Here is a 16,136-nt window from a genome sequence, read left to right as displayed (position 1 = left end):
ATTTCGAATCCAAGATTTTGCAATCACTATGAATGAGCATTATTAGTGCATCTCTGGGTAGAGTCGAGTAGACTATAAAATGAGCTTGCCTAAAAATTTGATAAATAGTTGGCATGTTTGAAGATGGTCGATGCCAAGAATCACGTGATTAATTTAGTACATTTGAGTATGTGTTGATTATAGGGTATTACATATAAGGAACAGTCTTCCCTTACTAAGCTCCGCGAGACGGCACGCTTCCGCTCATGTTCTGTGAGATTTCATTCATTTGCATTGCAAAGCTTTCTCTTAACGAAAATGATCGTGGTCCCGCTGGGAGCTACTGCTCACAGTTTTTATTTATTTATTTTTTATTTTTACTTCGTGATTAATAAAGTATTTTTTTAAAGATGTGAATTTAAAAAAAAAAATTATTTGAAAGTGTTTAAAAAATACATATAAAAAAACCAAAAACAAAAAATACACTACAATTAACTAACGGTAGCTCCCAGCTGTAGCTGGGAGTGGTAGACGTAGCACCGTTCTCTTAAAAGATCTAACTATTGATCCAAAAGTCTTGGAATTATTAGATGCTTGTTTGATTAAACTTATAACTGTTAGGATCATAACATTTGCAAAGCTTTCCCCAACCCAAAAGGTTAACTGAAATCTTAGGAGCATTAGTTATGTTTACTTGGCATTTACGTTTAAAAGGGCAATCATTTTTTTTCTTCCTAGCCCCTTCTCCCTTACCTCTTCGTTTTGTTTTTTCGGCAGTCAAAAAGTCTAATTTTTAGGTTAAAGATCCCAAGTTCCTTGTTCCCGGCTCCTCCAACCCAACCTAACGTCATCTTCTCTCTTTTCTGGCCGAAAATTTTACTAGCTTGTAATCTCTACAACCACGTGCTGCAAGCATCGCACTTGGGAACTACTAGCAATTCATTAGCGTTAACACATCACTGGAAAGCAAGAGGCAGATGCTCGTTTGATTCCTGAAAAGTACTGCTCCAAATTCTTTCGCGGTAATTTCAATTTTTTTGCAAGAAATAAACTTTACTTACGAGAATGGATGTGGGATAAGTACAATAATATTTCCTGGTCGATTTTGAACGTTCTGCAACTTGGCCTTCAGAACTTCTGCGGACTAGGCTGATTATTAATGCCAAGTTAAATCATCCTAGGGTGCTGGTTCTTTAAATAAAGAGTACTAATTGAGTATGAATATCAGAGTCCAGGAAAGTAAATCCATTAAGTGACATTAGGAAGTGTGAGTTTTTAAATCAAGGCGCTGTGATCAACAATCAAAAGGAATCTTAGGCCAGAAGCAGAGAAGTATAGCCTTGGGTATAATTTTACAAGCTAAGTAACATAGAAACACTCAAAAGGAGAAAAACTACCAAGTTTCAATCATGATTCTACTGCCGGAGAAACATCACTCAGATTTAGACCTTCTGCTGGCAAGTCTGAAGTGAGAGGACCCAAAATTCCGTCAGAGCCTAGAGTCAGTCCACTCTGCAGATGGAAACAGTATATGCACACTTACTCTCACCAGAATGTACAGAAAATCTCATTTAAAAACACGCCAACAATATCTCCCAGCCCTTGGACCCCTGACCTTCAGGTCTGTTAGTTCATAAGGCGGGCCAAGATCTGATAAGTTGATAACTCAAATTGATGTGAATCATATATTGGTCTTCTATGTGCATCTCCTAATTTCTTAAATATTTTGAACTGAGTATAACTTTTTAAGGAATAACTAAGCAAATACCTGAGGCTGGAATCTAAGCATGTCTGCACGAGCCATAGCTTCTGCTTGAGCTATCCTCTGCCTGAATGTCTGAGCCATTTCCTCCGCCTGTCAGAACAGAATTATAAATATGACTATATATTTTTCTATAAATCCAAAAGGCTTGGACATGAGATAAATATTTCATGTATCAGAGAAAAAAGGAAACATATGCTAATAGACTTCCTTTTGGATCTTCTTCTATGCACTGAAGCAACAAGATATTAGTCAGACCAAAAGTTCTCATCGCGAATGAAATGGGTAAATATGGCAGGGACCTAACCATCAGGCCTCCATCACTAGAATTTACTGTACAATAAAAAACACAACTACTAGTGAGGCTTAGGAGTGTTTTTCAGAAAATACCTTCTCAAAAACAAGCTTTGGATTGCGAATCATGTCTCCAGGAGTAGGTTCTAACTTCTTGGTGGAAAGACTGACTCGGCCTCTCTCACGGTCATGGCTCAATATCATGACCTACATAGGTTAAAAATGTTCATATCCACCGAGTAGCATCAATTGTCTGCTGCCAAGAACTCATATTAAGGACATACCTTAAGAGTATCACCAGGTTGAAGTACTGCTGCAATATCTGAGACACGATCGTGACTGATCTGACTAACATGAAGAAGGCCATTGATTCCACCAATGTCAATGAAGGCACCATATGGTTTTAGGCTCTGCACAGTTCCAATGACCACTGATCCAATTCCTAATTGTGCCTGGCTATCAGCCATGGCTTTTCGGTTACTGAGGACAAGCCTTGACTGTTCCTCATCAACCTCCACAAACTTCAGTGGAAGCTCCTTATTAAGGAGCTCCTCTGCAGTTGATTTCTGATACATGCAAGAAAGAGTGACAAATTTGATAATTAAAAATATTTGGAAATAAATGCATGTTAAATGGGAAAAAGATTGTGATAGTGATCTCATTCTTTGAATCATACATACCAGATAAAATCCAATTAAATAAATTGTGGTAGAATACTCACCTAACCTAAACTAGTGTTGCAGAAACTTCTCAACATGACACTGAACAGGTATCATGCATAATGCATATTTTGTTATAAGAAAGTTTTTTATGAGTAAAATTTTATTGAAACGTAAAAATTGTTCAACCCAGGTACTTGATTTTTTTTTTTTTTAATATAAGTAAATGATTGTATTAATAAGAATAGGCATAGCCTACGCACACAAGATGATATACAAGAGGTAACACCTATTCAGGAAGAAGAAATGGAAACAAGAAAATCATGAGAACCAAGGCCATTAAAATGATAAAATCTACAGCTTTGGGCCATAGAAATAAAGTTCTAACAAAAAGTAATCTAAGCTCCTCTAATGAGTGCTCCTTATCTTCGAGCGTCAGGTTGTTGCGCTTCTGCCATTAGCACCACAGAATACAAATAGGACCCTTCTTCCACACATTTGTGATTTGTGGAATACCTCATAAATTTTTCCAACTGGCCAAAAGCTTAACCACTGTGTTAGGCATAACCTAGGCTAGCTCTAACCTGATGAACACATCTTCTCATAACGCTCCAGCAACCTCAGAATGCAGTTGAAGATGATCCACAGTCTCACCACTTTTTTTTGCACATACAACACCAATCCAATATAATCACCATGCGTTTCCGTAAGTTATCCATCGTCAAAATCTTTCCCAGAGAAACCATCCAAGCAAAAAATGCAGCTTTGAAAGACGCTTTATTTTGCCAAATCCCTTCTCCGTGGAAAATGATTGTTCTGTGATTGTGTGAGAGACTTATAGAAAGAGTGAATAGAGAATGAACCTTTTCTTGCGGGTACCCGCCACAACATGTTAGATCCTTAAGTGCTCGGTACTAGAGTCTAAAAAATCCAAAAAGCTCCCAACTTCCAAATCTTGGGCCGCCCTAGTGAAATTCACATTCCATTGGACTAGGTAACCAGATATTTCCATAAAGTTAGCCACTGAAGCTTTTTTCTCACATGCAATGCTGTAAATTGAAGGGAATGAGTCCTTAATGGCGTTATCTCCACACCATAAGTCGCACTAGAATTTTATTCTAAAGCCATCTTCCAACACAAGTCTAGTGTGACGAGCAAAAACCCCTACATCGTCTAATGTGCTTCCATACACCCACTTCATAAACCCCACGTACCTCCCTAGTACTCCCCCCCCCAAAAAAAAAAAGAAGAGCAAAAACAAAACCTCTATAATTGAAGTCAATCATTGACTTCCATAAGGCTTCCAGTTCCATGTTATATTAACACAACCATTTCCCAAGTAGGCCTGATTGAAAATCCTCACCCAACCCACTAGAAGAGATTGGGGAGCATACCTTATCCCACTTAACCAGATGAAATTTGAAATTCCCCAAACCACTCCAAAGGAAATCACGATGATGTTTCTCAATACAGGTCACTACACTTGCTGAAATTGGGAGTAACGATAAGAAATAAGTTGGTAAATTTGACAGAGTACTCTTGATTAAGGTGATCCTACCACATTTCAACAAATGCAATCTCTTCCAACCTAGCAATTTATGTTCAATCTTCTCAATTATTGTATCCCATATTGATTTAGCCCTTGAGGCTGCCCCCAAAGGAAGAACAATTAATTCATGGGAAGAGAGGAGACCTTACATCCAAGAGTGTTATCCAACGGCTAGATGTTGTGAACATTACCAACTAGCACCAACTCTGACTTGGCGAAGTTCACTTTCAAATCGGATACCGCTTCAAAACAGAGTAAAATTGCCCTCAATGTCCAAATCTGGCTTTGCTTTGCCTAACAAAATATCAGAGTATCATTTGCAAACAAGAAGTGAGAAATCTTAAGGGTACCCCTATTGGGGTCACTAACCGAGAAACCGGCCACAAAGCCACTGTTAACCAAGGCAGAGATCATTCTACTAAGTGCGTCAATGACAATGACAAAAAGAAGGGGGGGACAAATGATCCCCTTGTCTTAGACCTCAAGAGCTGTTAAAAAAGTCAACTAGACTGCCATTCACCAAAACTAAGAACTTCATTGCTGCTATGCACCACTTGATCCACGATCACCATCTCTTCCCAATTCCACACCTCCCAAGCATGTAAAGCAGGAAATCCCAATTGACATGATCGTAAACCTTCTCCATATCCAACTTGCATAGGATATCCATGTTGTCATATTTTAATCTATTATCTAGACATTCATTGGCGGTGAGAACTAAGTCCAAAATTTGTCTACCCCTTACAAATGCATTTTGGGGTTTCGTAATGATCCTCCCCAAAATCTCCCCTAGGCAATTTGCCAGCACCTTGGATCTTGTACACACCATTCATAAGACTAATGGGCCGATAGTCCTTCACCTCCGATGCCCCAATATTCTTGGGATAAGTGCAATAAAAGTGGCATTGAGGCTTTTCTCAAATCAACCAAAAAAAATTCCTGGAAAACCTTCATTAAATCCTCCTTCACCACATCCCAACATGATGGAAAAAATCCCATAGAAAATCTGTCTGGACCAAGTGCTTTGTCTTTGACCATCCCTGGTATTTGTTATGAGGCAATTATAGTTATTACTTCTATCATCATTTGATACGTGCTTAAGGGTGGTCAATCTTACAGCCAGTTCGTTCAATATTCAACTACTACTAAAAATTATTTTCACCTATGATTTTTTCATGTGATTACCGTAAGGTTCAAGCCAACTAAATTGAGCCATGGAAACATGTGAGCCATGTTTAAGAACTAACCGATGATATCTGTGAAAAAGGCAGAAACCCTCTAAGTCCTTCCACCAAAGCTACTACTCCACCTTTATTTCCACTGACAACCTGCATATAGATTCCAGGAATTAAGAAGATAGGAAAGAATAGAGCAGTTATGTGAATTAAACACAAGTTTTGAGCCATTCCACAGAGTAAGCATAAAAGGAAGGATTTATGGCAAGAAATTCCTCCACTGATTACTTAGACTTCACAACAGTACAAGATAGCATTTGACCTGCAACACTATCGGCAATCATACTCAAGATGCTTAGCATCTAACACATTGCCTGCATAAAACTACTGGAAGGGATCACATATGAATACTCTAGACAATAGAAGAACCAGAACAAAAAAAAAAAAAACCTTGGTGTCATGCACCCACCTTACCCTTGACGACAACATCCTCGGCTTGAAGCTGTCTACATCTTTCCCATGCAAGTTGATATTGGATAGTTCTTAAGCTTAGGATCAAGCTATCATCAACTTCATTTTCACCAATAATTACAAACTCCTCTTTCAGACCAGGAACTATGCCAGCTTCTTCCACGTGTTTTACTTTGTAAATGCAAGCCTCTTGGACTGGCAAGTACGCTGAAGACTTTGCAGTAATGTCAACTAGGGCACCGTTGTTATCCGTACTGAACACTGTTCCTTTGACCTGAGAGAAAATATGCATCAAACTCATCAAACTTATCTTCCTCTTGTGCGTGTCTGCGACTTTGTTTATGCCTATGCAATTAGGCATGAAAGAACGTAAAGCAGCAATACAAAAGTAATAGGCTATAGCTTTATTTCTTTTTATCTCATTAAGAAAAAAAAAGGATCTGGACTGCGCCTCATAAGGAAATTCGCTTTTATGATATCAAAATAAAGAACGAATTATCCTTTTCTTTTTCATAAGTAAATTAATGCAAACTGATACTCGACAAAATAACACATAATTCAGGAGAAGAGTAACCCTGCATGCAGAAACCCAATGAATATACAAGATCATATTTTTTAAAAAATTAATTCAAAAAAATGTTCTCTTTTTTAAATGATTTTCGTAGTCACGCAAACTCAAACCATCAATAAATTCATCCTTTTCACATGTCACAATTTGCAGTTCCCTACATCAACTCGTCAGGAGATCACATACACCCAATATCAAATTACACAAAAACTCACATAAAGTTCCCCATTTTAGGCCACACCCACTTTGAAAGCTTTCACGAAACCTCCATCCTGTGAATTCCTCACTTCGACAATACAAATCTCACGCAAGCACATTGACAATTCCTCGATTCAGCTCTTGCCAATTAAAAAAATCCCTTTCCAAACACAGTTCCCACTCAAAGTTTCAAAGAGAAAACATCCAGACTACGGACACGAAAGAGTGGGCAACCAACCTTGGTCCCCAGCTCAGAATTGAAGTCGTATTTGTCGAGAGCAGAGTGGAAGTCCTCGAGAGTGAATGCCACGCCTTCTGTAGGGTCAGTACGACACCGCTCGTAGGCTTCCTCGAAGAGTTGTTTGAGCTGGGCCCTCTCTTTGGTCTGTGCGTTTGAGATTGCCACTGCTGCCGAGACAATGGGGGAGAGGGCAGAAAGCTTGTGGGTTTGTTTAGGAGCAAAGAAGGGCTTTGAGAGTCGCGAGGAAGAGAGTGGCGGGCATCTCAGGCCTGTGACTTGCTGAGCCAAAGACGCCATGGCTCTCTCTCTTCTTGTAATACGCTTCCTGCGTCTGCGTGCCTCTCTGTCTTTGTTTGGTCAGATAAGGAAATACTTTTGGGTCCCGAATTCGGGACCAATTCGGGATCCAAAAAGTGTCCTTAAAAAAAAATTTTAACTTAATTATTAAGGAATTGTTTTTTTTAAGTAGTGCTGTAAATTTTTTATTAAAAAAAAAAAAAATGTTGCCTTCTCGGCAAATCGGGCGCAGAACTCAGATAAGGAAATTCTTGTGGTCATCTGTGGTGACAAATTTGCTAAGGCGACATAAAGGTTCTAACGAGTGGTTTTTCTTAAAAGGGTACCACGAAGACAAGACTCACTTTAACAAGTCTTCCAATATAATTTCTGATATAATTACTTGCTAAGGCGACAATTATTTCTCGAAAACTCAAGTAGTAAGGCTTTGGTGGTGGCATTAGAGAGAGCATGTAAAGAGCATGCTAATTAGCATTAGCTTGACTATCTCATTAGTCAAAGTTCGTCTCGTATCACATTTTTACATTTTATCTATTCCACTCAAAATTTAACCAGACATTAGATTATCTTTTAAATTCTATATAAGAATGATATATTATTTATTTTTGATTTTTTATTTATCTAATTTTTTTGTCATATTTTGGTAGAATATTAGTAATATTTTATTTTAATAAAAAAAAAAACAGAGGATCAAGATGATAGTATTGGGTTGTGAAAAAAGTTGAGAAGTTGATGACCGGACGGAAAATGTGATGGTTGTCCTGATTTTGCTTTTGTTAAACCGATGGAATGTGAAGTAGCATGAGGAAAATGAAAGGAAAAAGGCATGGAAATATAAAGAAACCGAGGGAAAACGAGAAAGTATCATTCAGCTGGGATGAAAAAAATAAATAAAAATAAAAATAAAATTAGAAAGACTTTGCTATAATACACGCCAGAGATATTGAAACATTTTAAGTTACTGTAGATCAAATTAAGCTTTGATGATCAGAAGTTGCCAAATTCGTTGCTGGACGGTTTTAAGTCATATTATGCATTTAAGGGATTTTACTAGCATTTAGCTAGGCCAATGTCAATATTAACCACTAGAAATTCAAGCTATGAAATCAACATGGTAGCTAGGGGTGTAATCGGTTTTGTTCGGGAGGGTTTTTGGACTGCATGTAAAATTTCGGTTCCTTCTTTTTCTAAATCGAACTGAACCGATTATTCCTATAGACTTGATCAGACCGTTAGCTATCGGTTTGGTTGGCTCAATTCAATCCATATGAAGTAGAAACATTTTTTTACTTTTTTTTTTTTTTACAGATAAATTAATACAAAAAGTATTTAAATTGGAAAAATTAAAATTAAGTGAACTTTTTAATGTGAATTATGTATTTAACTCATTAAAAAAATAGTTAATTATAATTATATTTATGATATTAATAGTTACTAACTTAGTACTTAATACTATGTAAATTGTATTATGATACTTAATGCATAATGACCTATATTAAAATTTTAACATTTGGTTAATGAATAATTTTCATTGACCATAGATATTTTATACTTACTTGCAATTTAGGTATCTTATAAAAAAAAATTTATTTAATTACTTTAATTAGGTGTATATACTAGAATATGTATCTTTGTGTATAATATTATTAATTTATAAAATTTATGATTTATCACGAGTCATATAATATATTAATTAATTGATATCATATTAATTGTCAATAATGATAGGTTATATGAAAATTACATAATTAATTTATCTAATTATTATATAAAATAATATATAAAAAATATTTAAAAATATATATAATTATAATTCGGTTGGTCACTGAAACTTTTACACCCCCAACGGTAGCTGATCATTTAGCTAAAGAAGGCGGTGCAAGGACTTTTAAATGCTACATTAAGAGTTTATTTGGGAACATAATTATTTTTAGATATTTTTAAAATATTTTATTACTATTTTTTTTATTTTTGTAGAAATTTTACTATTATTTAAAAATTATTTATTTTTATTTAAAAATTATTAATTATTTTTATTATTTTATTATTATTTATATATATTTTGAAATATTTTTAATATTTAAATTAGCGTTGTTGCTCGGATGTTAAAAGTGTTCTTTGGTGATTACGGGGTTGGATTTTTTCAGGTTCCAAGAGTTAGGCATCCTTATTACTGTTTGTTTTTGCACGTAGCTTAATAAATAGTTTGTTATCTGCTTGGCCATTAAAATTTTTTAAATGAAAATTTTGAGTTTTAAGATTAAATATTAAAATTTTATATTTTAATATTATTATTGTATTGAAATTTAAAAAAGTTAAAAAAAAGGTTAAATTGTTTATTATATTTTGTATGAGAATTTGAGAAAGTTATAATGATGAGATGAGAATTTTATATTTGAGATGAAAATTTCTTGTGGCCAAACAGTACCCGGTGGTAGAATTTTATGTTTGTAAATGATAGAATTTACATGATTTTTGAGCTTTTATAATCTTCAAGATTATTATTTTTTTTATTATAATGAAAGTTTATCAATAATGTTGAATCCAAGATTTTAAGTTTTGTGTAATTATATATCTATATATGAATTTTGATGATAACAAATAAATTCAAAAAATAAAGGAGTCTCAAGCTCAAGTTGTCTACACAATAGAGTCAAGCACATCAAGGAAACAAGTATGAGAAAGAAAGAAATGAGTTCATATTAAAGTGATAGAGTAATGTTGTAAATCTCTTAAAAATTCAAAATTAGGATTAAGACTCAAAATTAATCTTTTATCATAAAGCATTAAAATATATTTTCCACATGTGCATGAATATTTTGAAAATTAAATTTGAAATTTTTGAAAGATGATTAATTGTCATCTTTCACATGTGCATGCCTTGATTAAATGTTTGAATTTTGAAAATATTAAAAATTGTTATCTTTCACATGTGCATGCCTTGATTAAAGGTTTGAACTTTGAAAATTGTTGAATCCAAGGTTTCAAGTTTCATGTGATTATAAATTTACACATGGATTTTGATGATAACAAATGAATTCAAAGAATAAAGGAGTTTCAAGCTCAAGTTGTTCACACAATAGAGTCAAGCACATCAAAGAACCAAGCATGAGCAAGAAGGAAATAAGTTCACATTAAAGTCATAAAATAATGTTGTAAATCTCTTAAAATTCAAAATTAGGATTAATGTTCAAAATTAATATTTTATCATAAAGTATTAAAATACATTTTCCACATGTGCATGAATATTTTTTAAAATTAAATTTGAAAATTTTGAAATATGATTGATTGTCATCTTTTACATGTGCATGCCTTGATTAAAGGGTTGAACTTTGAAAATATTAAAGATGATTGATTGTCATATTTTACATGTGCATGCCTTGATTAAAGAGTTGAACTTTGAAAATATTAAAGATGATTGATTGTCATCTTTCACATTTGCATGTTTTATTTGAATATTTTCAAAAGTGATTGATACTTTTTTAGACTTATACAAAAGGTATATGATTTTGTTTGAAAAATTTGAAAAGTAAAGTGTGCTCCTTTTGTCATATACAAAAAGTAAAAGATTAGGTTTGAATTTTTTGAAAAGGAAAGTGTGTTCCTTTTGTCATATGCAAAAAGTAAAAGATTACGTTTGAATTTTTTTGAAAAGGAAAGTGTGCTCCTTTTGTCATATGCCAAAAGTAAAATATTAGGTTTGATTTTTTTGAAAAAGTGAATGATTCTGTCTTTGACAATTGAAAAAGAAGAACTTTTTATTTGAATTTTTTGAAAAAGTGAATGATGTTGTTTTTGACATGTGAATCTTTTTTAATTTGAATATGAAATCTCATATGCCTATAAATAGATCATTTCAGAGTTTCACATTCACAACACCAAGAGCATACAACATTCATTCAAAGCTTTCATTCTCTCTTCTCTAAGCATTGAGCCTTAATCCTTGTTCATTTTGAGAGATATAGTTTGCGCTGTATTGTTCTTATTTCACTTATTGAGGAGTGTTTTCTGATAACCTACCCACTATCAGCTCTTGTATCAGAAAAAGGGTGTGTATAACCCTTGTGCGTGTAGAAAGTATTCTACACGGGGAATAATTGAATCACCACGTGTAAGATGATAGCAAGTGTAGAGGGTGTTCTACACGGATCCTTTGTAGCGGTGTTGTTCAAAGGTGTAATAGGTTTCTATCTCCACCTGAAGGAGGTTGAATAGTGAATTTGGGAATCCTCAAGGGGTAGCTTGAGGCGAGGACCTAGGCAGTGGGGCCGAACCTCGTTAACATACTGAGTTTGTTTCTCTCTTACCCTTACTCTTTATATTTATTGTTATTTCATATTTTGTTTATATTTTATATTATATATTTGATTTATAATTTTTTTTTAATACAACTCAATTCACCCTCCCTCTTGTGTTAATCATCTGGGCAACAATTGGTATCAGAGCTAGTTGACATGTACTGTTCATACAGGCAGATCACTCATGGGAACTCTCGCTTGTGACTGTGTCACCGAAGCAAGACTCTCCGACCATGAGTGACGGTGCACCGGTAGAGACGGTGGCCGGCTAGTCTGGTAGGTATAATTGTTAGGTGACATAGGTGCGGCCTATGATCAGTAACAATTGGTATCAGAGTTAGTTGACCTGTACTGTTCATACAAGCAGATTACTCATGGGAACTCTCGCTTGTGACTATGTCACCAAAGCAAGACTCTCCGACCATGGGTGACGGTGCACCGGTAGAGACGGTGGCCGGCTAGTCTGGTAGGTACAATTGTTAGGGGACATAGCTGCGGCCTATGATCAGTAATAATTGGTATCAGAGCTAAGAGCTCTATTATAAGATTAACTATCTTTTGAGTTAAGATCTTATGGCTAACATTTCAGCTTCATTTGGTGAAGGTCAATCTAGCAGTCGGCCTCCACTCTTTTGTGGAGATAATTACTCATTCTGGAAAGTTAGAATGAGAATATTCCTTCAGGCTCAAGGTCGAGAAATCTGGAAATGTATTGTAAATGGACCTTATATTCCAACAAAAGTGGTTGATGGAGTAAAGGTCAAAAAGGAAGAAGAAGACTTTGATCGTGAAGACGATAGACTTTATACTTTGAATTTAACTACTATGAATTTATTATTTAATGCTCTCAATGGAAATGAGTTTAATAGAATAATGACTTGTGCTACGGCAAAAGAAATTTGGGATAATTTGGAAGTTACTTATGAAGGAACTTCGCAAGTCAAGGAATCAAAAATTTATATTCTTTCTCATGAATATGAAATGTTTAAGATGAATGATGATGAATCTATTTCTAATATGCACACTCGTTTTACTAACATCATAAACAGCTTGACAGCTCTTGGCAAAGTTTATTCCAAGGTAGAGATAGTAAGAAAAATTCTCAACTCTCTACCAAAACGCTGGGAATCAAAAGTGACAGCGATTCTTGAAGCTAGAGACCTCAAGAAGCTCGAAGTGAATGAACTCATCGGGTCACTTATCACCCATGAGTACACATTGAAAAGAGGAGAAGAAGAAAGAAAGCCAAAGAAGAGCTTGGCACTTAAAGAATCTCTTCAAGTAGAGAGGAAAAATAGATCTCTTCAAGAGATGGCAAGAACAATGCTCAATGAGAACAACTTGCCTAGTTATTTTTGGGCCGAAGCGGTAAGTACTGCATGTTATGTTATAAATAGAGTTATGCTAAGGTCTAAGTTAGATAAAACCCCCTATGAGTTTTGGAATGAGAAAAAACCCAACATTGATTACTTTCATGTATTTGGATGCAAATGTTTTATTTTGAATGACAGGAATAATTTAGACAAGTTTGATGCAAAATCTGATGAAGGTATCTTTCTCAGGTATTCTACTAATAGTAAAGCTTATAGAGTATTCAATAAAAAGACTTTGACTGTACAAGAATTTATGCATGTAGTATTTGATGAATCTAATTCTCCACTCTCCAAGAAATCTATTGATGAAGAAACAGGAGGTATAAATAACACAGAAATTCTTAATCTTAACAAAGAGAAAACAATAGAGGAAGTTCAACATGGAGCCATCAGGAAAGATCATCAAAATTTAATACAAGATGCAACCAAATAGTGAAAATTTGTGAAAGATCATCCAGTGGAACAAATTTTGGGAGAACCTTCACAAGGTGTAAGTACTCGATCATCTCTTAGAAATATTTGCAATCATACTGCTTTTCTATCTCAAATTGAACCCAAAAATATTGATGACGCACTTCTTGATGAATCTTGGATTCTAGCTATGCAAGAAGAGTTGAATCAATTTGAAAGAAATGATATTTGGACACTTGTTCCTAAACCCAAAAATCATACTATTATTGGAACAAAATGGGTTTTTAGAAACAAGAAAGATGAGTCCGGAGTCATTACTAGAAATAAGGCTCAACTTGTAGCCCAAGATTTTAATCAAGAAGAAGGAATCGATTATGATGAGACATATGCACCTGTCGCAAGATTAGAAGCTATTCGAATGCTACTTGCATATGCTTGTTATAAAAATTTCAAATTTTTTTAAATGGATGTTAAAAGTGTTTTCTTAAATGGTTTTATAAATGAAGAGGTATATGTTGAGCAACCTCCAGGTTTTGAAAGTCATATTTCTCCAAATCATGTTTTCAAACTCACAAAAGCACTATATGGACTTAAACAAGCTCCTAGAGCTTGGTACGAGAGACTCAGTGATTTTTTGATTGAAAAAGGTTTTTCAAGAGGAAAAATCGACACAACTCTTTTCATTAAATATGAAAATGATGATATTCTTTTGATTCAGATTTATGTTGATGATATAATATTCGATGCTACTAATGAAAATATGTGTCAAGTTTTTGCTAAGACTATGCAGAAAGAATTTGAGATGGGCATGATGGGAGAACTTACATTCTTTCTCGGATTGCAAATTAAGCAAGCAAAAAGTGGGACATTCATCAATCAATCAAAATATATTAACGAATTACTGAAGAAATTTGGAATGGAAAATGATAAGGAAATTGGAACACCAATGAGCCCATCAACTAAACTTGATAAAGATGAATCCGGTAAGCCAGTTGACTCGAAAATATATCGAAGTATGATTGGTAGCTTATTATATTTAACAGCCAGTAGACCAGATATTATGTTTAGTGTGTGCTTATGTACACGCTTTCAATCATTTCCAAAAGAATCACATTTAATTACAGTTAAGCGCATTCTTAGATATCTTAGTGGTACAATTAACTTAGGGTTATGGTACCCTAAGTACACATCTTTCGATCTAATCAGCTACACAGATGCAGATTATGCTGGCTGTAAAATAGATCGAAAAAGCACTAGTGGAGCATGCCATTTCTTAGGTCATGCACTAGTTTCCTGGTTTAGTAAAAAATAAAATTCTGTTGCACTATCTACTGCTGAGGCAGAATATGTTGCTGCGGGTAGTTGTTGTGCTCAATTTCTCTACATGAAGTAACAACTTGAAGATTTTAAACTCATGTATAATCACATTCCAATCAAATGTGATAATACAAGTGCTCTAAATCTTTCAAAGAACCCAATACAATATTCTAGAACTAAGCATATTGAAATAAGATATCATTTTCTTCGAGATCATGTGCAGAAAGGCGATATAGTACTAGAATTCACAAACACACACGATCAGTTAGCAGATATTTTCACAAAGCCTTTACCAGAAGATAGATTATGTATGATCAGAAGAGAAATAGGTATGATGCATGCTATGAATATCTCTTAAAAGATAGACTAGAGTCAATAAAAATAGAGATAAATTTTTTAAATATTTTTACATAAACTTGAGATTCTTAACCTCATGTTTGAGATGCTCATTTTCTTCATACAATATCATGTCATTCTTATTCATGGGAACCGGCAAGTGGAATGAAGAATCTAATAAAGATTTCAACTGTTTATTCTTCTGCCGAATGATTTCTTCCCTTGTGTGAGACTCTTGAACAATTCGTTGAAGTACAACAATTTGTTCTTTGAGCTTTTCAACTTCATGATTTTTGGCTTGTAGCCGCTGAGAAAAAGCAACAATAGAGGAAGAGTAGCGAGTACCAAGACTCACCAAGTCATAAATAGCATCAGAATCTGACTTATTAGTCAGATTATTATTTTTTTGCTGCAACATGGCACCAATGGCAGCTGCAGAAAGGACAGGAGGTTGAGATGCAGAGTGCCTCATGGATGGATCTAGAGAAATGTTAGAAGTATGAGCCATTGAGAAAAGAATAGAAGGCTTAAAACGAGAATGTTGAAGGAATGCAGATGAGTTATAGAGATGAGAAGAAAACTTGATGCGGATTGGATGAACTTCAGGACTGATTTTATAGAGATAGCATAAAGAATAAGACAAACTATTGTCTCTTCAAATCTTATTTAGTCAAAAGAAATACAAGATATGCTGGACACACATTGTCAAAAGTTTTCTTACTAAGCCAGCGAGATTAACAGTAGATTGTCCCTATTTTTCTAGTAAACGATGAACTTCTGCTGTTATCTGCCGATGTTGACCTTGTATCTGAACCCTTTCTCGTTCCAGCTCCTCTATTCGTGGTTGCAGATCATGAGCATACCAATATGTAAATTTTTTCAACTCTTGGTTTTCTTACTTTAGCTTTTTATTCTCACTATCCTTATTAGCAAGCTTCTGTCGTAACTCAGATATTTGCATGTTAAGATGATCAATCTCACTCACTCTCGCCATTAACCTCCGAGACGTGATCGTAACAGAGGCAGCATATTGACTACTGAGCATTCTTGATTTTGCAATAATCTCAGAATCAGCTTTACTAGAAAAACGGTTTTATGCTCCTATCATGGTATTGACGGTCTCAGGAGAGAAGATTGATGATTGATGCGTCAAGGGTTCCTGATTCAAGTCTGGAACATTAGTGGAAGAGAATTGCTCAGCCATTCTA

The 16,136-nt window shown here is 34.7% G+C and overlaps 1 protein-coding gene across 1 annotated transcript; it reads right to left on the bottom strand.

Annotated features, from left to right (window-relative positions):
* Nucleotides 1–1,203: 1,203 nt before the first annotated feature.
* LOC122317482 (30S ribosomal protein S1, chloroplastic) lies at nt 1,204–7,286 on the bottom strand. The gene is made up of 7 exons (XM_043134604.1): nt 6,894–7,286; nt 5,888–6,163; nt 5,491–5,571; nt 2,320–2,601; nt 2,132–2,242; nt 1,748–1,834; nt 1,204–1,491 (listed from the first exon to the last, which is right to left on the bottom strand). Exons 1-7 carry the CDS (start codon nt 7,191–7,193, stop codon nt 1,387–1,389), a joined length of 1,242 nt encoding a protein of 413 aa, XP_042990538.1. The 5' UTR covers nt 7,194–7,286; the 3' UTR covers nt 1,204–1,386.
* Nucleotides 7,287–16,136: the final 8,850 nt, after the last annotated feature.

This window comes from Carya illinoinensis, chromosome 1, assembly GCF_018687715.1.
Source record: "Carya illinoinensis cultivar Pawnee chromosome 1, C.illinoinensisPawnee_v1, whole genome shotgun sequence".
NCBI classification, from domain to species: domain Eukaryota; kingdom Viridiplantae; phylum Streptophyta; class Magnoliopsida; order Fagales; family Juglandaceae; genus Carya; species Carya illinoinensis.
Note: the sequence above shows the minus strand (reverse complement) of the source record. Positions and strands in the feature narration are given on the sequence as shown.

Excerpts from the sequence above, each read along its gene's own strand:
- LOC122317482 (XM_043134604.1), bottom strand. The coding sequence starts at position 7,193 with ATGGCGTCTTTGGCTCAGCAAGTCACAGGCCTGAGATGCCCGCCACTC. Across the intron at positions 5,572-5,887 it reads ATGTTGTCGTCAAGGGTAAG|GTTGTCAGTGGAAATAAAGG; the intron begins GTGGGTGCATGA and ends ATCTATATGCAG. Across the intron at positions 2,243-2,319 it reads AACCTGGTGATACTCTTAAG|GTCATGATATTGAGCCATGA; the intron begins GTATGTCCTTAA and ends TAACCTATGTAG.